The sequence below is a fragment of the Carlito syrichta genome, unplaced genomic scaffold (assembly GCF_000164805.1).
Source record: "Carlito syrichta isolate Samal-C Ts95f unplaced genomic scaffold, Tarsius_syrichta-2.0.1 Scaffold279535, whole genome shotgun sequence".
Lineage (NCBI taxonomy): Eukaryota > Metazoa > Chordata > Mammalia > Primates > Tarsiidae > Carlito > Carlito syrichta.
Window position 1 is genome coordinate 147160 of NW_007223631.1, and position 25292 is coordinate 172451.

At 35.6% G+C, this 25292-nt stretch overlaps 1 protein-coding gene across 1 annotated transcript in view; it reads right to left on the minus strand.

Annotated features, from left to right (window-relative positions):
- Window positions 1-25292, minus strand: part of COG5 (component of oligomeric golgi complex 5) — a gene marked incomplete at its 3' end in the record, with an annotated part of 170559 nt that overhangs the window by 117837 nt on the left and 27430 nt on the right. The window contains exon 8 of the mRNA XM_021709729.1: window positions 16309-16429. Within this exon, the coding sequence (XP_021565404.1) occupies window positions 16309-16429 (121 nt within the window). The remainder of the gene's footprint in view (window positions 1-16308; window positions 16430-25292) is intronic.

Below are 25292 nucleotides of genomic sequence, written 5' to 3' on the forward strand. Positions count from 1 at the left end.
CAGGAGTGGCCACTGCACTCCAGTCTGGGTGACAGAGTGAGACTCCAACTCAAAAAAAAAAAGAAAGAAAGAAAAAGGAACACTTCTACACTGCTGGCGGGAATGAAAACTAGTGCAACCTCTTTGGAAGAAAAGTGTGGCAATTTCTGAAAGAATTAGAAATTGGCCTTCCATATGACCCAGCAATTCTACTATTGGGAATATACCTGGAGGAACTAAAATCATTCTACAAAAAAGATACCTGCACACATATGTTTGTTGCAGCTGTATTCACAATAGCAAAAACATGGAACCAACCATGCTGTCCATCAAAGCTGGACTGGATTAAAAAAATGTGGTACATATACACAATGGAATATTATGCGGCCATAAAGGACAAACATATGAACTTCGCAGCAACTTGGATGGATCTTACTCAGTGACCTATCACAGAAACAAAGAATAGAGTACCATATGTTCTTGCTCACAAGACCTTGAACAATTATAATACTATCAGAAAGGGACTGGCAGTAGTGGGAAACTGCCACGGGAGGGGAGGTGAGATTGGCAGTTGAGTGACATTGCTAGGGGAGGGAGGGGCACACCTCATCAACAAGGGTACCTGCATAACCAACATTTGTATACCTAACCCTGAATTTGTACCCCACATCTTTTAAATAAATAAATAAAAATAAAAAGTCAAAGTAAAGATAAAGTTACTTGATGATATTCTTATGTCTATTCGTTCTTTGGGAATACAAAGATTTTATATTCATAAAAGTTAAGACTAAATTTAACATTACCTCTAATTTTAAAACTAAAAGTAATGCATGCATTCTCAACCTATAGATGGTTATCAAAGTGATGCAAATTTCCAATGTTCATTCAATTTTTCAGTCTTTGAGTGCATATGAGAAATAGGAAAACACAAATTAGTTTCATCTAGTTTCCACCAATGGCAGAGTGAATTGTCAGGCATAGTTTCCTACACATAAAGCTCTAAATCTAGATAAAGCATTTTTAAATATATACTACAGTCAGTGCTGCATAATGATGTTTTGGTCAATAACAATGGTCCCATAAGATTATAATGGAGCTGAAAATTTCCAATAGCCTATGATGTCACATCCGTGGTAACCTTAGCTCAATGCAATGTGTTACCTTTTCTATGTTTAGACAGGTTTATATATACAAATACTTACCATTGTGGTAAAATTGTCGACGGTACTCAGAACAGTAACATGTTGTACAGGTTTGCAGCCTAGAAGCACTAGGCTATGTCATATAGCCTAGGTGTGCAGTAGGCTATAACATCTAGGTTTGGAAGTACACACTCTATGATATTCATACAAAGATGAATTGCCTAATGATGCATTTCTTTGAGCAACTGTCAAACGATGCATGACTGTATTTAAAGGCAATGGAAATAACAAAAGGCAGAAATATGCCAAAGGATTTACTTTTGAGTTACAGAAATTGCAATGGGTACAAATTAAAAGTCTGGCCATTTTTGCCTGAGGGCACTCACCACCACAGTTCCCAACATCACCTCCATTCCAAATCCTACAGATCTTAGAGAAGAAACATACAGGTTTGCAGTCTGGAGATGGCAGAGGACAGGAATCAGGGGCAGAGTAGCTATAATAAGGCAAGAAATTCTAAAAGCAATTGAACTGCAGAAGGAGCAGGACCCAAATCCCTGGATTACTATTAATATACACATGGATGGAGGAGATTCAAGGGGATTTGGAAATAAAAAAGCAAGCAAAAGTCATACAGGAGTCTACCCTTAAAAGACTTGTGAGATAGGTGAATTTGCTACCATTTCAGACTGATGGCATTTCCTAAACATACCACAGTTCAAGCAGCAGAAAGCTGGGTCTTACTAACTTGAGGTGTCAGAGAACTGACCTCATGACTGGAAGAGCAACTGAAAAATCAGGGAGGAAACACTCAGAGGAAAAAGGGGTGATTTTAGTATCAGCTTTGCCAAAATCCTTTGTGATAGCTAACTACAGATGTATGATGAGCTGCAAAAGAAGCATCTGCAAGATGAAAGAACTGAGCAAAGATAGTAACTATATAATGCAAGGAAAAAAATGTACAGTTTGATACCATGCAAGTTAAACTTGTACTGCAGGCTAAAACAAAACACAAAAAAACAACAACAAAGTGATCCTCAGAGAACATAACAGAATTTAGAATTACTAAAATGTACTATCCATAATATCTAGTTTTCAATCACATTTGGTTCACATGCAAAGAAAAAGAAAATCATGATCCACACCCATGAAAAAAAGAAAAAAAAAGACGATCAACAAAAATTGACAGAGTGGGGCTAATATGTGGGATTTAACAGACAATGACTTCATAGCAGCTAATAGTTCACCTGAAGTAATTCAAGACTAACACCAAATAGATGGTGCTAAAATAAAGATGCATCTTGTAAGCGCTAGTGAAATTCTTAGAAAAATAATACAAGTATATAGCTAAAAAGTCCATGAACAAAATAAAATGGAATATACAAAAGGATCTGGTAACATAAAAGAAAGCAAGAAAATTCCAAGAAAGAAAAGTCTGGACCAGATGGCTTCACTGATAAATTCAACCAAATTTTTTTTTCTCCATCCATTTATTTTTAGAGATGAAATCTTGCTATTTTGCTCAGGCTTGTCTTGAATTCCTAGGCTGAAGCAAGCTCTCCACCTCAGGCACCCGAGTAGCTGAGACTACAAATGTGCACCACTGTGCCCAGGTCGACCAAACACTTCAAGAAGAATAAATATCAAGCCTTCTCAAACTCTTCCAAACACTTTCTAATTTATTTTATCACCCCGATACCAAAGTCAAATATACTACAAGCAATCTAAAGGCCAATATCTTTATAAATATAGGTGTGTGATCACCAAAGATCTCCAAATTCTCCAAGAATATAAAATAGCTCAGGAGTATAAAATAGTCCTTAGCCTATTTTAACTTACTAAACTGAAGACTGATAAAAACTGTTTCACATTGTTAGTGGCTTTTCTATACATCAAGTGATAAAGTATAATGGCAATGGCAAGTAGAAAATCCACCTAATATTCCTGTATAAAAGTAGATGTAGAGTCCCAAAGCTGTAATTCATTAAGAAAGCTAACACCATTTTAAAGGAACAGTCACAATATAATGAGCTGTTGTTCTGAGGCACTGTTTGTTTATATTTAAGATACATTTTTTAAAATTAATATTATTAGTATTATATACTAGAAGGAAAAAGAGGTTGAGAATTATTGGTATAAGCATCCAAACAAAAAATACAACCCTTTAGAATTAAGAAACTGAAAACTTTGATACATTACTGGTTTGAAAAACCTTACACTAAATAAATTGTTCTCAGTGACAAATGTTCCAGCAAGTGGTGACAGTAAGGTAAAACAGAGAGCTTCCATAAGCATTATTAAACCATATGAAATAGAATATATACCTAGAAATGCTACTGCAACTTTGAAATTTAGAAAAACAACAGATTAATGTTTACAACAAAAGAGCTGCTTGTTTTTGTTTGCATGCTATCTTAAATTTTTGATACTATGTGATAAAAGATAGAACTAATAAAACAGGATCATAAACCGGGCTCGGTGACTCAGCCTGTAATCCCGCGCCTTTGGGAGGCTGAGGTGAGTAGATTGCCTGAGCCCGCGGGTTCGAGACCCGCCTGGGCAGGCGAGACCTCATCTCTACAATAAATCAAAAATTAGCTGGGCGTGGTAGTGCGCACCTGTAATTCCGGCTACTCGGAAGGCTGAGGCGGAAGGATCGCCGGAGCCCAGCAGGTCGAGGCTGCGGTGGCCGGGAGCAGCCACTGCACTCCAGTCTGGGCGACAGAATGAGACTTCAATTCAAAAAAAACAGCATCATAAATGCTGCATAAATATGTTATGTATAAATTTTAAGCATTAGCTTCAATTAGCTTTAAAAATGGTTTTGTGTACAAGCCTGTGATATTTTAATAAGCTTATATCTACCACATACAAACCCATATCTAAACATAAGCCACTGTGACTATTTAGATTTGTGTACAGCATCACCCCCACCTGGTGGTAGCTGAACCTAGTCACTTATGTAAGAAATTTAGAGACCATCTAAATCAAACATCCATACTGAAAATGACTATCATCCTATGTCATTACACTGTAGATTTTTAAATGCACATTTAATTCACTATGTCAAAGTAGTCACACACACAAAAAAACTAAGTATGCATCAATGCATTTAAGAAACAAGTCACTTCAGACCTGTAACAAGGATAAACATAATTTCATACTGGAAAGAATTTATTGGTATATTTACAAGCTTTCCTCCCATTAAGTAATTTTAATAGGTTTGAAATAAAACTTTCTAAAATTTTCACTATGGCATCTTACAGACATCTCAAAAAACATTCATTAGTTCAGTAATTAATGAGTACATATTATGGGGCAAGATTATATATATCATATGTTCTCTCATTTGCACACAAATCAGAAATGCTTGCCTGTAAGTATCATCAGATTAAAAAAATTACAGCTACGATAAGAACATTAATGGATGAAACAAACTTACACTATCTCTACCTTACATAATAAATATATCACAATTTTTCTATGATTAATTTGGTTTTTAATGATATGCTTTTGTGATACAGTGTTAACACGCTGCCGCTTAGTGACAAAAAGTAAAACTCAGAAAATAGATTATAAGCAGCAAAAATTCATGGAGGAAATATTTTCTTTCCATCACATCAATTACTTGATTATACTTTTTAAAAATGAATCTTAGATAAGTCAATAAAGCTTTAATATAGAATGTTAAGTTAGTAAAAACAGTCAACCCACAATCACAACAAAAATATTTTCTCTGTATAAAATGGCATATCATATGTATAATATATACTAATTTTTTAAATATGAGGTTATATTTCAAATATCACTTTCTCATTTTCACTGAATTATAACATATACTCATTTAGACTTATCTTTATATTCAAGGTATTCTTAAGAAAGTAGAATAAAATGTGATTTTTTTTTCCTTTAAAAAAAATGACACTGAGAATTTCTACTAATGGCTGCAATCCCTTTTGTGAAGCAATTAGATGCTGCCATAGAGTTTAAGAAAAGAGTACAAAGTGAGTACAGCATTGATAACTTAAGAGCTTAGGCTCTGGAATCATATTTGTATAGCTATACCAGATATGTGAGACCTTAGGACCCAACAGAATGTAAACACTATAAAGGCTAGGAAACTCTCTGTTATGGCCATTACCTTGAATCTTCAATGTCTAGAATAGCACATGGTACACATAGTAGGTATTCAATAAACACTGATGGAATAAGTTAATGAATTTTTCTAAGTTTTATGGTAAGAGAATGACTAAAGGGTTTTTCTTGTTACTTCATGGAAAGGGCAGATGAGCTAAAATAGGAAAACTAGGAGAAGAGAAGATCAGTTCCCCCCATAGATATCATCCTCGTAATTGTTATCATTATTATATTTCTATTACCAGTTTAATGCTGAATTTATAGATAAGAACAGATCTTAAACTTTTCAAGGACAAAAACGACATTTTATCCCAGATTCCAGATAAGCTATAGAGCTTATGTATATTGAAACCTAATTGTTTAATAAATAAACTATAAATGATTTTCATAAACCGATTAAAGAGTATCCATGAAAGTATGATCTGATTACTTTTTATGGGAAAATTTTCCTCCCTCAATCCCTATTTGTAGGATAAGTTAAAAAGAGGTAATAATAAAATAATACAAAGCTACATAGAAATAAAATTATCGTAAGATTCAATATCTAGTATATATTATTTTTTAAATCTTATAAGATGTATAAGTAGACCTGAAAAAATGGAGAGATTATATTTCAGTAAAGAAAACATAATATTACAAAAGGATACAAAGTTTATCTTATTAACCTCTAAATTTAAAGTATCAAGTTTGTTTTAATAAGTGGGATTAGTAGAGAATCATTCTAATAGTCAAGAGTGCAAATGTATATAGATTTATAGAACTGGGAAAATTTCAGAAGGATGATTTATCATTATGGTCAATAAAAGATCCAGTAATCCTCACCCTCCTATGAATCCCATATTCTATCTCCCCTCAAAAATTGAGTGAAAAGAATGCACATCAGTGGGAGGTGGAGGCGAGAATGATGAAATCCTGCCTCAGTTGAGGCCTTTTAATATAAAAGCTGGGCTGTTCAAGAAACCCCCCACAAATCATCCCTATTTTAGTATTGTAAATATCTTTTTCATTCATTTTTTGATTTATTATTAGTTCTCATTATGTATTATTAAATCAATGACTTTTTTTTTCTTTTTCTTTTTTTTTTTGAGTTGCAGTCTCACTCTGTTACCCAGGTTAGAATGCAGTTGGCACCCTCACAGTCACTCCAGCATCGACCTGCTGGGTTTGGCAATCCTTCTGAATTAATGACTACTTTAGAAAAGTTAGGCAGTAAAATACCCATGAACAATTATTAAGTCAGTTCTCAGTGTCAGCAAGATAAAATGTCTAAGTCAGAAAAAGTATAAAATAGACCAAACTAAATACTATCTCTTGGCAACCATGAATCTCAAAAATATATGATAAATCTTAAGGTAATTAAAAGATTAATTTTTTAAAAACACCCTTTCAAAAGCAAGTCATGTTTAATATAAATAAGAAGAAATAAAATGAAAGAATTGAAATGAAATTGCAGGTAGAAAGAAACTAGGTTCAAATTAGTTTCTCAACAAATCCAAGGACACTAGTATACAAGAAAAAAGCAGGTACTAAATTTTAAATAGTACAGATTTACATTGTCCATGTTCTTTCTGCCTCTGAATGTTTGAATCCAATAGAATCTGGTGGAATTTTACCACTTGATAACACTGAAGCAAAGAGCACGCTAGATTCTTCACCAATAGCTTTACTACAGGTAGGGTACGGTATTCAAATTATAGGTGGAATGTCTGATAATATTCCAAAGGAAAAACTAGAAAATACTAATGCTGATTGCAAAAATACAGCATTTTTCTGGTTTCACCACTACAACTTCAACTGAACATGGATAAAACAAGAATGCATTCCATGAAATAAGCAAATCTGATACTCAACCTGATCAAGATATGAGAACATTTTCAATATTTCTAACTATGTTAAGTGTTTTCAGACACTACTTTAATTTCAAAGGAGCTGTCCTCTTCTAGTTCACAGTGACCCAAGCGTTCGAAAAGTCTGAAAAATGTTGGCCAGGCACAGCACTTTGGGAGGCCAAGCTGAGGCAGGAGAATTGCTTGAGGCCAGAATTGTTGGGCAGCCTGGCCAACATAACAAGTCTCTGTCTCCACCAAAAATAAAAAAAATTAGCCGGGAGTGGTGATGGCACTTGTAGTCCCAGTTACCCAGAAGGTTTGAGGTGGAAGGATCACCTAAGCCCAGGAGGTCAAGACTGCAAGATCATGCCACTGCCCTCCAGTCTGGGTGACAGAGCCAGACTCTGTCTCAAAAAAAAAAAAAAAAAATCAGAAAAATGTTAAAATTATAAATTACATGGCAACCCTGCTTACATGGGCAAACAACAACTAACAAAGGTAGTTGGCCAAAACCAACAATTTTTTACATATATTATCTTAACAACACTCAAATAATGTTATCACTTTGTAGTAAGGCCCATTTAAATTTTCATCTAGTACCAATACTATACTTGAAGAAAAATCATAAATCAGCATGATTTAATTTAATCCTTCAATCTATACTATGTAGTTGAATTTTTTTAAACAATTACATAATAATAACCTGCATGAAAAAGTACAATAAGTCTACTAAAATAATTCTATTTTTCTATGCCAATAAGATACTAGTGTAACTTTAATTTTCATTTCCCTAATGCCTAATGATGTTGAGCATCTTTTCATATGAATATTTGTCACCCATGCATCTTCTTTGGTGGAATGTCTGTTCAAACTTTTTGCTATTTTTCAAGTGGATTGTTAGAATTCCTACTGAGTTTTGCAAGTTTTTCTATATATCTGGATACAAGTCCTCTGTCAAATATATAATTTGCAAATATTTTTCTCTCTGTGTATGATTTGTCTTTTTATTCTCCTAACAGTAATACTTGAAAAACAGAAGTCTTAAATTTTGATAAAATCTAACATCAATTGTTTGTGAGTTGTGCTTTAGAAATTACTGCCTAACTCAAAGTCACAAAAATGTTCTCCCATATCTCCTTCTATAAGCTCAAAAAATTTAGGTTGTGTAATTTAGGACTGGAATCCATCTTGAGTTAATACCTTTAGATGAAGTATGGATACAAGTTCACTGTTTTGCATAATTTTGCTCCTGCACCATCTGTTGAAAAGACTATTCTTTCTCTACTAAATACATCCAAAAAAATTCATTGTTAATATATGTGTAGGTCTATTTCTAGCTTCTCTGTTTCATTGATCTGTTTGTCTCCCTTTATGTCTTGATTACTATAATAAGTCCATAATAAATCTTCAAATCAGGTTTATTCCTCCAACTTTGGTTTCTCTCGAAAATTATTCTGGCTATTCTAGATCCTTTTCATTTCCATATGAATTTTAAAATCAACTTGTCAATTTCTAAAAGCTTTCTAGAATTTAGATTGTTAACTGTGTTGAATCTATAGATCAAATTGGGAAAAACAGACATCCTAATAAACGATATTAAGTCTTTCAACTGATGGGCAAGATATATTTATTTACGTTTTCTCTAATTGTTCTCGTGTTTTATTGTTTTCAATACACAGGTTTTCATATCCTTTGTCAGACTTATCCTGAAGTCTGTCATTCATTTTATGCTATTATAAGTAGTATTTTTAAAATTTCAATTTCCAATTGCTTGATGCTGATATCATACATAGAAATACAGTCAGGCACAGTGGCTCATGCCTGTAATCCTGGCACTTTGGGGGATAAGGTGGGAGGGTTGCTTGAGCCCAGGAGTTTAAGACCAGCCTAGGCAACACAGCGAGACCTCACCACTACAAAAAATACAAAAAATTAGATAGGTGTGATAAGGCATACCTGTAGTCTCAGCTACTTGGGAGGCTGAGGCAGGAGGATCACCTGAGCCCAGTAGGGTAGGTCAAGGCTACAATGAGCCATGATTGCGCCACTGCACTCCAGCCTGGGCAACAGAGTAAGATCATGACTCAAAAAAAAAAAAAAAATCAAACAGAAATACAGTAATTTTTATATATTGATGTAGTGTCCTGAAATCTTACTAAATGCCTTTATTAGTTCTAGTAGCTTTTCTTGAAAACTCAAAATGAGATACTACTACCTACCTACTAGATTGACTAAAATTAAGAAGACTGACTATAATAATTATTGGAAAGATGTAGGAAAAGTAGTGTTGGGAGCCGGCCACGGAGGCCCACTGAGCATTAGGGATCAGGGAGGGCCATGGACCCTGAGACCACTAGGATGTATTTAGGAGCCGTTGATCCCATTTTCCTCCTCCTTTTACCATGCAGTACAAGTAACCTAAAGGAACTCTGCTGATCTAAGCTGAAGGCTCTGTGACTGTGACAGGCATGGCTCACTCTAGAAACCCATTGTTCCTGTTTCCCATAAACTACAGTTTCGGCTTAGGTATTAGATATAATTCAAACTCAGGTCACATTTGGGAGCCTTTTACACGGTACAAGCCTCTTTATAAGATTTTAAAGTATATTTGTAGAATTAGTATATATTTATGGAGAGCTGTTTTCAGCTTTTCAATGGTACAGATGATTATGAAGAGTTATCAGAAATGGCCCAGCACAAAGCTTGGGCTGGGCCACATTCCTGAGGGCCCAGAGTGTACTTTGGACTGGGCTGCATTCTTTTAGGCCGGCTTTAGCTACAGTTAGTGTAGGGTTTTTTCTATCTATTATAGAAATTGAATTTATTTTATTCATAAGAAAGTATTGTAGAATAGGTCATGCTAACGTCAGGGAATCATGTTAGTTCAAGCATGACCAATCATGAAATTTTGAGGTTTAATAAGAATACAGTTAACTTTAGAAATTTCATTGTCTCCATTTTCTACTATTGTGGTTTTGGCCTTAGTACATTTACAGCTTATATTTGGGTTTTATTTTTAGAAGCTTTGCTGCTGCTGATCAGCTTTATATATTAGGATTAGGAATTAGAAACTTTCATAGAAACTAGGATATATAGAACTTTAGAACAGCCATTTTGTTAAGAGATTGTAGTCTATTGTTCCAAAAAGTGGCCCACCATGAACCTTGGACTGGGTCACATCCTGTAGAGCCCAGGTGATCTTTGGACTGGGCCACATTCTTTAGGAATTGGCTTAAGCTATAATTAAGAGCTTCCGTAGCATTGTGTAAGTAGTATTAGCATAGAATAGAAAGGTAATAAAGTTTAAGTTAGTCATCATGGGTATTGTGTGAGCTTTAGAAGTTATTGATTATCAGAACATCATTAGGCTCATAGGGATTGTTGCACTGCTTTTGAAGAGCATTAACTAGCAAAGGGAACAATAAGACAATCTTGGGGTTTGTCCTTCCTCATACCTGAGAAAACATCTGGTGGGTGGGGGACGCCCCTCCTGCACCTGGTTTTGTGTTCATGTGAAAGACTTGTGAGACTGTCTGTGTAAAATTTGGGGATAAATACCTGCTGTAACTTTCAATAAACGGCTTCTGTTCATTTCACTGAACAGTTGTCCAATTTCTTTCTCTTTCTTCCTCTTTATATCTATCCTTCCATCTTTCTTTCTTTTAATATCTATCCCTACAGATTTGCCGACGCCACCACATCTTCCAAGGGACTCCCCAAAACTTGCAGAGGCTGGCCCCTCGCAAAGTAGAATTTTTGTACACTATCAGTAGGAATGTAAATACTACAACTACTTTGAAAAAAAACCTTGACAATTTCTTTAAAAGTTAAATATGCACCTACATATTTCAGATATTTCACTCATAGGTAATTATCCAAGAGAAATGAAAGTATATGCTCATACAAAGATTTGTACATGAGTGTGCATAGCAGCTTGATTTGTAATACCTAAAGGCGAGAAACAACCTAAATGTCTATCAACAGGTGAATGGATAATCCAACTGTGATATATCGGTGGAAAACTAGTCACTAATAAAAAGAAATAAGCTACTAATACACGCAACACTGATGAATTTCAAAATAATTAAGCTGGCTGAAAGAGGAAAAACAAAAATACACGTGTAAAGTGTGTTTTTCCATTCATATAAAACTCTTTAACGTGGAAAGTAACTTACAGTGACAAAAAGCAGATGAGTAAATGTTTGGGGTGTTACCAAGGGGCTTGAGGAAACTTTTGAGGGTGATAGTCATATTCACTATCTTGATATTGGTAATGGTTTTATGTCAAAACTTACTAAATTGTGTATTTGCAATATACAAAGGGGGACCCCCCCCAAAAAAAAAACCCAGAATTATTTTTTGGAGAGTGGGCACCTTGTAGCACGTTTCCCCAGCTAGGTGAGTGCTCTAGGAACCCATGACATCAGTGCACTAGCAAGCATTGTTGTAAGAGGCTGCATTTCCCTTCAGTGAAATTTTTTTGGAGATTCTTTCAACACATTTGCCCATTTCATGATGGGTGATTTATGTATGCACCTGCCCATACAGTGCTGGGTGTTCAGCAGTTTTTAGCCAAAAACGTCATGATCCCCTGCCCCACCCTTTCTATTCACTTAATCTCACCCTGAACGACCTTTTGCTGTTTTCTGGATGAAAAAAGTCTCAAAGAGAAATGTTTTGCCGACGTGGAAGAAGTGAAACAATAAACGGCAGAAGTACTAAAAGGCATCAAAATTGACAAGTTCAAAAATTGTTTTGATGGTCCAGTAAACATCTTCTTCTAAGTTACTGTCTCTCATCTCTTCCATCTCAGCATGGAGTTCATCTAACTCATCCTCTAGACAGACACACTCAGAGCTCAGTTCCTCCATCTCTCACAGCAGCACCTTTTCCTCTGCCACCTGCAAGAGCTGGGGCTGCTTATGGGACCGGGTTCCTTGGGGGGCCTGAGGCCTGACTGTTTAGGTAGCACATGCCCACTGAACTGGATCCCAGGGAGCCCCACCCGGGCTGCTCTAGACCTCAGGACCACCACTGGCTGCAACCAGAAGTACAGGATATACCCCTTGTCAGGGAGGATGTGGGCAGGGCTTTCAGAACACTGACACAGGGAGGGTGGTTGTGATGTCAAAACTGATGTCTCAGCCTTAAAAAACAAGTGAGAGTCGTAACTGTTTTGATAAACTATCTTAATAGGGAAATCAAGAGGAATTTGTCTGATGTATAGTCAGAATCTTTGGTAAGTGAGCAAGAGATGGTTTTTAGAATCAAACCATTGGGAATTGGGTGATGAAGGGAAGTATTTATTTTCCTAGTTTATGTGTCATGTGAAAATTGTCTCCAAATGTATATGACTGTATGTAGTTGTGTGGCAGTAAAATAATTTTAGACTGAAACTTTTGCCACAGCACGCTTATATTTTGTTTTGTGTTGTAACACTGAAGTGATGTTGGCATTCAAGCTAAGCATTTTAATATTCCATTAGTAAAAAGGGACAATAAAGGAAAATGAAACTTCTAGTAGGTCAGGAGGATCTAAAAGTTTCTGCTGTTGATCACGGCAACTGTCTATGTAGACAATACTGCAGTCACTGCAGGTAAATCAGATGCCCCAGGTGGACAAGCTCAGAGGCCCTCCTCTTCTATGACCCCTCACAGATGTGGTGCCAACAGATAAGTGTATTTTTAATTCAATGATGCTGAATTATAAAGCTCATATTTTTGTTTAAAATAAAAATGGTCTACATATATATTGCTTAATGTTAAAACCAAACTAAATAGTTTAATGTAATCTTTATAAACTAAATTAATCCATCTTTGCTTTTCTTAAATGATATACTGGATTAGGACATCTGTTTTACCATCTAATAATACAAAGTTTTTGGTTAGTATCTAATGTATTAACATAGAACTTCTACATTTTAAATATGTAGAGTAAAGTATAATGGAAAGTAAGGTGGCAGCAGAGCAGCCCAGGTGACCTGGAAATGCTGCTGTATAAAATACCTGACATGCAAGAGAAAGGCCTGAGGGCAGGTGTGGCCTCTGTGTTTACTGCTATATCCCCAGTGCTTCAGAAAGTGCCTAGGACTGGAATTGCTCAATAAATACTTACTGACTAAAAAAAAAAAAAAAATTGAGCAGTGGAAAACTGTCTCCATAGGTGTATTGCATCAAACGAAGAGTACTTTTGAAGGTGACTGAAGTTTAAACATGCAAGAATGCACATGCTTTTATAAATAAATTCTGGGAATTTTTTGGTCTCCTCTCATATACAGCTTATTGGATATCACACACCTCAAATTTTAAAAAAATAGGATATGATTATAATTGTCACTAGGTATCCAGAATATACTTTAAAATTTGACATATAATTTACCTAACATGAAATACTTCTTTTTAAAGTGTATAATTCAGTGGTTTTAGTATACTGACAAGGTTGCATAACAGTCACTACTGTTTAACTCTAGAACGCTTTTATCATCCCCAAAAGAAATCTGTACCACTAGCAGTCATTCCCCTATCCCAGTGCCTTGGAACACAGTTGATTTTCAGATGACAATTTATTTCACCTGGCCATCCCAATGCAAGCCACAGAACCTTCCAAGTTTGAGAAAATGCTTCTTAACAAGTTAACCTTTAAGGCCTGTGGTATAAATACCGCTACTCTTGATCATTTTATTCTTTGTAATGAAATTCTGTCTATGCCATACCACCCTGAACACCCGATCTTATCTGATCTCAGAAGCTAAGCACGGTAGGGCCTGGTTAGTACTTGGATGGCAGAACCACAGTCATACTGATAAAGCCACTGACCATCTTGGAGATGATTCAACCATAGAAATGTCACTTAGTGTACATGTGCAATTGCAATAGTGACTGGCAAATTATTGCTTTTATTCAAATACTAACTCCAAATGTAGAAACTTTCTTTTTCTCTTGGTTTCACCTCATTAGCTACCAGTGTCAGGACTAGTCAACATTCAAACACAGTGGTAAATGATAAAGAGAAGACGTCTTTGCAAATCAAATACTTGTAATTGGCAAAGCTTTAAAAATTTAAATTATGCCTTGGGGGGCCAAGGCAGGAGGATCACTTTCGGCCAGGAGTTTGAGGTTACAGTGAGCTGTGATCATGCCACTGCACTCCAGTCCAGGAAACAGAGGGGAAAATTTTTAAGTTAATACAATCTACTTTGAAATAATTTCACCATGAACTAACTTTCTCAATCACATTTTTAACATTTAATATTTATAAGAAACTTTGGGTAAAGTTAACACCAGAATGAAAGAATAATAGTTTACACTCTGCCTTGTACCAACTCAGAACATTATGATCTATACTTCTGCCCATCTTTATTTTTTAAAAAAGACATCGCCATTTGTATTACAGGGTCTGTTGATTCTAGAAAAGATGATAATCATAATCAAAATTTAGCTATTTTTTAATATGAAGGAGTGTCAGTGATTCTATTATTCTACAAACTAGTTTTGGTTCATAGAATTAAATGTGATAGAGCAAAATATAACAGCTGATACTAGAATTATTACACTCCTATGTTTAGAACATACTGTGAAAACAACACTCAAGCATTACTCATTGCTTAAAATGTTAACTTTTTTTTGAGACAGGGTCTCATTCTATCGCCCAGGCTGCAGTGCAATGGTGTGATCACAGCTCACTACAGCTTTAAATTCCTGGGCTCAAGTGATCCTCCCAAAATCACAAGTAGCTAAAACTATAAGCGTAAGCCACCACATCTGGTTAATTTTTTCATCTTAATTTTAATTTTTTGGAAACAAAGTCTCATTCTGTTGCCCAAGCTGGTCTCAAACTCCTGACCTCAAGTGATTCTCCCACCTCAGCCTTCGAGTCACCACACCTGACTTAAAAATTTAACTTGTTATATAATATATTCCAAACATAACAAATTACAAGTTATATATATTCCCAATAATGTACCTCAGTAAAACCTATATTTGAGAATTATACACATAAAATGTTGTTGAAACATGATTTGTGAAGGATATTACATTTCCTTGATCAGTAAAAAACATAAGCATTACAATGTAGCATAATTATATATAACTGAGAAGTAAAAGATAGCAAAATTCAGAAAGAACAAGTAATGCACATTTTTCTGATATTATTTTGGCAAGACTACTTTCAAATCACAACACCAAAAGTCAGATTTGATATTTGAGATGAATATAACCAAAGACTTCAGAACCTATAAAAGTACACAAATACCACTAAATATATCCACCTCAGAAAAATTGCTAGATACTCAATGAAAAAAACCCACAAAGCCTAATTAAGGTGCTGGGCAGTTCTACGTGCATTCGCTAACTATTCAAAATTTTGCCTGAAAAATTAAGGAAGGCTGCATCATGGACCTTGCAGTTTGTTAATCATCAACATCATGGGCATTACACCCCTTGAGTGTCAAGGGCCAGCAATAAATGTCTGAGAAAATAATAAACAAAAAATGAATTACCTAAATCTTCTAGGCATAATATCAACATGAGATTTGTCATCTAAAAAAAACAGCATTTTTTCCAGGGTATTTTCCATAGAGAATAGAAAAGCTAACTTTACACAACCTGCACACAATGTTTATAGCAGCTCTATTCACAATCACTAAAATCTTGAAAACAACAAATGTCCTCAACCAGTCAATCAATAAATCAACTGCAGTACATCCCTACAATGGTATTTCATCAACACAAAGTAACAAACTATTGGTATACCTCAAAACTTGGATAAATCTCAAAGGTATTATTTTAAATACAAGAAACCAGCCTCAAAAGGTTATCTACTTTATAATTCTATTTATGTGACATTTGCAAAAACTCCAAACTACAATGATGGAGAAAAGATAAAAGATCAGTGGTTGCCAGGGTTAGGGGAAGAGGGTGAGTGACATCACGAAGGGATAATGAGGGAGTATGGGCAGGGGTGGGGGAATGATGGAACTTTTCTGCATCATGTTCTGTGGTGGTTACATGAAAACAGGCCAATTTTACTGTACGACAATTAAACAGCATTTTCAAGAAATCAATTGATTTTACCCATTCTGAAAAGTGACAATGTTGTATACAGCCTGTTATCTTAAAAATTTACTCAATAGTATTTCTTAATGGTGATAAGAAAAGTCAACAAATCAAATGACTTAAAAATCTTTAAACGTCTACTAACCTTGTAATCAAAAACGGACTTACCAAGTTCATTGAGACTCTGAGCAGCTTTTGTTATCTCTCTACTTCCCCCCTGCAGCTGTCCTTGGAGTCTCTTACTGAGATACAAGATGCGAATAATTCTCCGAAGCAAATCACAGGCAACCTGTGCAAATATCACAATGTTAAACAAGTATAGTTGATTCATGAAATTTTATCACTGTTAATATGTGGATCTAGCCATTCTTTCCAGATGCTAAAGATTCACTCATGCTTTTGTTTCCCACCAATCAGAAACCTAAATAATCACAAGTCTTTAAAAGCATCAAATCTTCTAGGGAACACACAGAAGTACTATATTTACATTTTACGATAAACTCCAATTTATCCCAAATGGAGAGACTTTGGGATTGAGGCACTGTGAGACCCAAGTATTATTCTCAGTCCTGAACCAGTTTTACTTCTCTAGACCAGTGGTTCTCAGTCTTGACCGAACATTTAAGGGGGTGGGTTCAAAATGTTCCAATGCCCAGCCCACAGCTCTGACCAATTAAATAAAAAAATCTCTGGGGGTGGAAACCAAGCACGTTATTTTTTTACATATCCTCAGGTGGTGCCAATGTGCAGCAAAGATTGACAACCACTGTACGAGGCTGCTTAGCTGCCTACTACCGCCTTCTTTCATTCCCAAACCTGGTTTCTTTCCTAGGTCCCTGTGACAGTAGTCTTAAAACTTCTCCCAGTTTTGCTCATCCTTAAAGGATAAGAATACCCCACCAGTTTTCCTAATGGTTGTTATCACTAACAAATTATAAAAAAGAAAGTATACAAAAAAAATAAAACTATTTCACATACTTTCATGTCACCTCCTACTCTTTTTTCTTTCCCAGATCTAATATAGGTCTTAAGCTATGCAAAGGCTGAGATAAGAAACAAAGATTCATGCGACACTTTATTACAGAAGCTGAATTCACAGCAGTTGCCTGGAGGAGAGTGAGGTGTAGAACAGATGGAATAACCAACATGTAGTGATCTTCAGCCTCAGCGGTGATTACAAAGGAAAGAGACAGTCTATGCTGCTACATCACTACCAGTTTTGAATGGCCCTGAGACTAGTTCAGAAGCAAGGACAACTCCTCTGGAAAGAAGAAAGATCCTAAAATGGCAATAAGAATTGAAAGCTCTGGGAAGATTCGGTCCATAAGCCTCCAGCTACAAACATTCTTTTATGGGTGAAATTCATACACACACCAGAGCCATACACAGCCACAAGCCACACAACATGTATGCATACACCACACACATATAACCATAAACATACAAACATACAATGTTTACAAACATATGTAAGTCAAAGGCATGTAAGTTAAACATGTTTGACTGCTTTTCAGAGAAACTAGCCTTAAAAACGAGTACTTAAAGCAATAAAATAATAAGAATTTCCCCTATAAAGCTGAAGTCTGAGTAGGAAGCTAGAAAAAAAACAAAAAAAACTAAAAAAATTTCCCCCTGAAAACTGATGATTTGGATATCTTTATCTTTTAATTAAATGCTATTTATTTTCAGATCAGATAATACAAGCACATGATTCAAATTCAAGAGATAAAAAGGAATAACATCACAAAGACACCCCTGTATCTCTATGTCCCAGCTATGCACTTAACAAAAACAACCACTGTTATCAGTTTCTTGCTTGTCAGAATTGGTATTTTTAGATCAACAAATTGGAATATAGAATCACTAGCAACCACTCCTCTGAGATTCTAAATACATCATAAGGAAAAAATATCAGATCTTACTCTAACATGATCACCTAGAATGTCCTTCAGAATTCTCTAATCCTACCCAACAAAGGGAATGCCCTTAAAACATGCCATCTTTGAGTTTATTTCTAATGTCTTTATTTTATTTTTCAATAAAAGCAAGTTTTATTGAATGACTCTCAAAGAAAAACATTTATGTGAATAGTTTTTTACAAGCATAGTACTCTTAAACAAACATATTTTGTTACAATTGAACTAACCGCAGAAGTTTGTCCATAACTGCTTACAAACTCTGCAGAAAACATGAAACCATTTCAGAAAATATATGGTAAGACAATTTATCCCATTTTCCTTTATCTAGTACTGAAAATAATTTTTTTTTTTTTTTTTTTAGTCAGTGTCTCACTCTGTCTTCCATGTTGAAGTACAGCATATGAGCACCGTTCACTGCAACCTTGACCTCCTGGGCTCAGGTGCTCCTTCCATCTCAGCCTTCCAAGTAGCTAGCAGTAAAGCTACAGCCAAGTACCACCATGCCCAGCTAGTTTTTATTTTTATTTTTTGTAGAATCCAGTCTTGCTATGTTGCCTAGTCTGGTCTTGAACTCCTGAGCTCAAGTGATCCTCCCACTGCAGGGTCCCCAAGTGCTGAGGTTACAAGTATGAGTCACCATACCCAGCCTGAAAATGATTAGGCTCCAACTCAAATCTGAAATTTGTAGTAGAATAAATGAAAGTTTTATTTCATTGAAAGTATAAAATATCATTGAGAGACTGAAGTATACAATGTTATGGTTCTTCTAAGATTTTACCTGTAAAATTTCTTGAAAAACTTAAAACACACATTACGCCTGGCACCTTTAATTCCAGCACTTTGGAAGGCTGAGGCAGGCAAATTGCTTGAGCCCAGGAGTTCAAGGCCAGCCTGAGCAACATAGCAAGACCTTGTCTCTACAAAAAAATTTTTTTTAAATTAGTCAGGGGTGGTGGCATGTGCCTGTAGTCCCAACTACTCAGGATACTGAGGTGGAAGGATCGCCTGAGCCCAGGAGGTTAAGGCTGCCACTACACTCCAGTCTGAACAACAGAGTAAGACTCCAACTCAAAAAAAAAAAAGCACAGCTTAGAAAAATGGCTTAAAGTAAAATAAGTAAATGACTACTGAATTTTATTGTGTAAAAAATATAACTGAGGAAAAGGATGTTGTGCATACTATAAAATATAGGTTTTTGCTTTAGGTTTTGTTTATCTGAACAGGACACATCTATATCAAGTCTGTTTTTTAAAATATACTTCTAGACAGAGCTGGAAGAAAGTCTGGTGTGTTCTAGAGATGATCAGAATCAGTGAAGCCTGAGTGTGGTCAGTAGTGATGACAGCCTATAGATAACCACTTAATGTTTTCATTTGTAACAATCGTACTTAATCTGTAACCAAGTCTTATTGGCTGTCCTACTGTATAAAGCAGCAGTTGCTATTTTATCTGTATTACTACAAGCACCAGCCTCTACTAAATCTTTATCACCTTCACCTTAACACAGTGGTCTCTTGGCTAGCTTTCTAGTCTCTTACTGCAATCTACCTGTCAGATTTATCTTCTCAAAAATACAATTTTCAGCACTCCAGCTCTCTTTTTAATGAACTTTAGTAACTCTCCCGTCAGATTTTGTTGAAACCTCTGAGAATAGTATTTAATAAAATTCTCAGTCAACAAGTCTTAGCTAATTTATAAGGCATCAACTCTTACCATTTCCCAATACAGCTGTATCCTCTCCAATCAATTTCCTTTCCTATCTTATTTTTTATTTTAGAATTTTATTATTAAATATAATACAAATATAGAAAACCACATTCAGAGAAACACAGCTAGTTGAACTAGGAACCAGCACACAGATGAAGAGAAAGAACCACATCAGCCACCAGAGAGAAGCCCAATCACAGCACCCCATCCCCCGTTCCCATTCCACTTCCCCATCCCTCAACCAAGAAAACTACTATTCTGATTTTTACAGTAATCATTTCCTTACTTTTATTACTGAAGTATATATGCCTAATTGCTAGAGTTTAATTTTGCCTATTTTTAACCCATAGATTTCCCTTGCCATCTCTTTTCATTGCAATTTGTTGAACATACTGGACCACCTGTCCTATGTTTCCCACAGACCAGGTTTTGCTGACTGTATTCCCATTCTGTTTAACAAGTTCTTCTGCTTTCTACATTTCCTGTAAATAGGAAGTTAGATGTAGGCAGCTTCATCAAATTCAAGTTTAATATTTTTGGCCAGATTAATCACTAGGAGGTGGTATATTTATAACACATGTGTGACTTTCTCTTTTTTTGTGCCATTAGCAGCCACTGATACTCAATGTCAAAATTCATTAAAACATAAGACATTGCAAAACGGCGATAATCCAATCATATTATTTTGTCTTTTTTTGCTAGCACATAAAATTTCTCTATAAAAACAAAACTTTATCTCATCTACTATTTGTTTGCCTAGGGGGAAACAAGTAAAAATAAATATTTGATCTTTCCCTTGGTTTATCAGTTTTCAAAATGAAAGAACAGTTTCCTAATATTCACCAGTGATGAACAATTAATTTGGGGGTGTTGTTTTGTTTGCTACCATTAAACTCATAGATTTAAACATAATGAAAGCTGTTAATCCATTATACCTCTTATCCTAACATGCTTACATTGTCCCACTTTGACCACTGGCCAGTGCAAGCCTCCAAGAGTAATTAACTACACCACCACTTTGCCTGAGACTAAGAAGTTTCCCAAGATTTGGGATGTTTGATGGTAAAATGGTAAAACTAACATAGTTGGTCACCCAAGGGCCTCTTCAAGTCAGTTCCTGAGTTCCTTTGTCATGAACATATATTCGTTGATAGCTTCCTTGGTATACAGTATAGAAATGTTTCAGGATTTTATACATTTTCATGCTCCAGACCCAGAATCAAAAACTTCTCAAAGAAGCTCTAGTTTCTTTTAATAGAAAACAGCCTTTCAAGACCACATTCTGGGAACTAGGTTTGTTCATTTCTGGGACTTTTCCGTAGACACAGCTAGAAAATGTCAGAATTTAAATATCACATAAATATTCATTTGATTTATTCCACAATACACATAAAACATTATCAGATTAACATACATATCCATAGGTACAAAAATATATATACATATATAAGGTCTATATTATTTTAAAATAAAATTAAAATCTCATACAAGTTCACACTGATACTTCCAATTAAAAATCAGAAGCACAGGATGTTTATTTAATTTTCTATCTTACATCTGTATATCATTTCTTCTACACTGAGACTTCCGGTTGTCAAGGACGTAGGAGATAACAAAATTAGAATAATGTATAATTATTAATTTGCTTTGCAGCACAATACATAGAAAATAATATCTGATTAGCAAAACCAACACTACAATCAAAAATGATTGCAGAAAATAGCTCAAATTTTTTCACATTTGCTGTCTCCATTTTTTTAGTTGAATTCTATTTGTTTGCCAAAACACAGAGTCATTATATGCTATATTCTTCTTTACAACTCTCATTTAATCCTAGTTTTAATGCTTAACGCTAGTCTTTACATTGAAGTTTTTCTAGTCATTTTGGTTGTCTGAAGTACACTGTTAGATGCCTAAGAAATAGCTCATGGGAACAATATTCCCTGCCTTCTTGTATATTGACAACAGTCTCTATACTTGAAAATCTGTTTGGCTGGTGTATCAATTATCTATCACTGCATAAGAAACCAACTCAAAACTCAACAATTGAAAATGATTTATTACATAATCTGTGAGTCAAGAATTTAGGGAGATTTCAAACGTTCCAAGTAGTGTCACCTAGGTTCACTCCCTGTTGAATTCAGCTAACAGCTAGGATGGTCTGGATGGTAGAAAGCAGCTTCACTCATATGACAGGTGCCTCAGTGCTTCTCTACCTGTCATCTACCTGTCATCTCCACGTGGCTAGCTTGAGCTTCCTCACATCATGGTGGCTGGACAATGGATTTTCCAGAGCAGAAATAAAAGCTGCTATGCCCTTTAAAGGCTAACTTCACAGCATCATTTCCACCAGAATGGGTTTTTTGGTTTTGCTGTCCTAGATGCTCTATATGCGTTTATAGTGCTTGAGAAGATTAACATTTTATGCTGCTGTTGTTACTTCCTTCTTCATTCCTTCCTGATACATTCACTTATTTAGTGGATAATTATAATATCAGTAAAACAAGTTTGCATTCCATAAAAAAGTAGACAAAATTATTTGATGTACCAACTGAAAACAAAAATGCTACAAAATTGCATGATGAAAAACATGTAAAGATAAAACATACATTTTTTAAAAAAGGAAATTTTAGGCTTTCTCCATCATTCCATATTTTCCTCAAGTTTTTTTACTTATATGTCTTTGAAGTTAAAAAGTTAAAAATGTAAGGGCTAAAAACATGTATGATTTAAAAAGTTAAAAACTGAAATGATAAACAGTTTAAAAAGTTAAAACTTATGTCACAGGCATGTGAAATATATAAGTAAAGCTGTTGTACATTTTTTAAACTTATATGACTAAAAGTATTAAAAACTTAAAAGAGCCAGGAGTGGTGGCTCACTCCTGTAAACCCTGCACTTTGGAAGGCAGAGGCAATAAGACTGCTTGAAACCAGAGGTTCGAGACCAGCCTAGGCAACTTGGCGAGACCTCATCTCTATAAATAAATCAAAAAATTAGCTGGGATGATGGCACACACCTGTAATTCAAGCTACTTGGAAGGCTGAGGCACAAGGATCACCTGAACCCAACAGGTCTAGGCTGCAGTAGCCATGACAGTGCTACTCCAGCCTGGGTGACAGAGTGAGACGCTAATTCAAAAAAAAAACTTTTAAGAGTGAAAATCTTGAAAATTTAAATTTTCTTAGATAATTTAAATGTTTTAAAAATTTAAATAGTCTATGGAAAGGATTATAAGCTTTTCACACTTATTTTCTGAAAAATTTAGGCAGTTCATAAGCAAATAATATTACTAAAATGAGCTGAGCTAGAGATGATTCTAGGGGTGATAATTAAATTCAACTGATATATTCATGTATATAAATGAAGCAAGAAGCTTCCAGTTGGAGAAAGAAAAGGCTTTCTGGGAAGAGAGTGAAATGGGGATAGAAAACAAAAAGAATAAGTGTAAAAGTACTTTCTTCTAATTAGGGATACAATTACAGGGATTTTATATTCAAGGCAAAAACATTCTTCATAGCTACTTTTTTCTTGCTTTCCTATACAACATGCACTTAAATTAATTAGAAACTCAAATAATGTAAAGATTAAACAGGAATCTTTTTAAAACAGATCAAAGTTTCTACAATGTTTAAAATAAAAATGGCTAGACAAAGAGTACATAACAACATGGATAAAACATAAATAAGCTTCCAAAGAGCCCTTAGTCTTCAAAATATTTTGAAAATCAACAAGTTTCTAAAATAAACTTCCTTCCTAGCTAAGTCTTATGAGTCAATCAAGGAAAAGTTAAATACTGGAAATAAAGATTCCAAAATGTACCTACAGTTTCGTTTCCCTCCTTTCCTGTCTCTCTTTGTAGTAATTTAACCAAAGTTATTCAACTTCACTGTACCTATGGGGTAAATGTTTTTTACAATAAAGGAGTAAAAATGGTGGCTCAGCCTGTAAATCCAGCACTTTGGGAGGCCGAGGTGAGTGGACCGCCTTAGCCCATGGGTTCGAGACCAGCCCAACCCAGGCAACTTGGCAAGGTCTTGTTTCTACAATAAATAAAAAATTAGCCGGGCATGGTAGCGCGTGCCTGTAGTTCCAGCTACTTGGAAGGCTGAGGCGGAAGGATCGCCGGAGCCCAGCAGGTCGATGCTCGGGTGGTTGTGAGTGTGCCACTGCACTCCAGCCTCGGTGACGGGGTGAGACTCCAACTCAAAAAAAAAAATTCAAAGAAAAAAAGAAAATGAGGTCTAATATTTAGTAGCAAAAAAAGGTAAGTGATTACCTTAAACACAAACAATCCTGATCTCTCAAACTCGCAAAATCATAAAAAATGAAAGTATTCAATAAAAGAAACTATGACAGCCTCATAGAATCATGACATTTTAGAGCTGGAAAAGACCACAGATGTAGTTCAAGTTTTCACTGTAAAAAGGTTGCTTAAATTTGTTCATTGTCATGCAGCTAGTTAGAGTGACAAACAGCAGTCAGGCCTCATAACTCCTAGTCCAATGCTCTTTAGAGTATATAATGCTTCATCTGTCTTTTATGAAGCTGAGTTTTGTTTATGCTTTCTTTACCTACAAAGATTCCTACATTTAGAGAAGAAGTCCTGTTTTACAGCCTTAATTCTGCTGCTTACTGGCTATAAAAATTTCAAGAAGTAACTTTTAGAATCTCAGTTCACTTACCCATAAAATAGTGACTCACTTGTAATTTCTAAATATAATTATTATAAAAACAATGATTTAGAAAACTTGAAAATGTCTCATAACTTTTTTGTTGTTGTTTGTTTTTCTTGTTTGCTTCTTTTTTTTTGAGTCAGAGTCTCAGCTGTCATACGGGATGGAGAGCAGAGGCACGCTCACAGTCACCCCAGCATCAACCTGCTGGGCTCAGGCTGATCCTTCCACCTCAGCCTTCCAAGTAGCCAGAACTACTGGCATGCGCTAACACACCCGGTTTATTTTTTGATTTATTGTAGAGACGAGGTCTCACCAAGTTGCCCAAGCTAGTCTCGAACCCCTGGGATCAGGCAATCCTCTCACCTCAGACTCCCAAAGTGCTGGGATTACAGGCTTGAGCCACCGCACCCACCTGTCTCATAAATTTTTTTTTTTTTTTGAGTTGGAGTCTCACTCTGTCGCCTAGAGTGGAGTGCAGTGGCCGCTCCCAGCCACCGCAGCCTCGACCTGCTGGGCTCCGGCGATCCTTCCACCTCAGCCTTCCGAGTAGCCGAAATTACAGGTGCGCACTACCACGCCCGGCTGATTTTTTTATTTATTGTAGAGATGAGGTCTTGCTGCCCAGGCGGGTCTCGAACCCGTGGGCTCAGACAATCCACTCACCTCAGCCTCCCAAAGGCGTAGGATTACAGGCTGAGCCACCGAGCCCGGCTTCATAAATTTTAAAGCCACATATAAACAGTAAAAATGTTGATTACTAATACCCAACTAGGTGGCAAAAATAAATATATTTTTTTTAATTATTGTCAAAATACTGTGCTGAATGAAGGAGAAAAACAATAAAAAT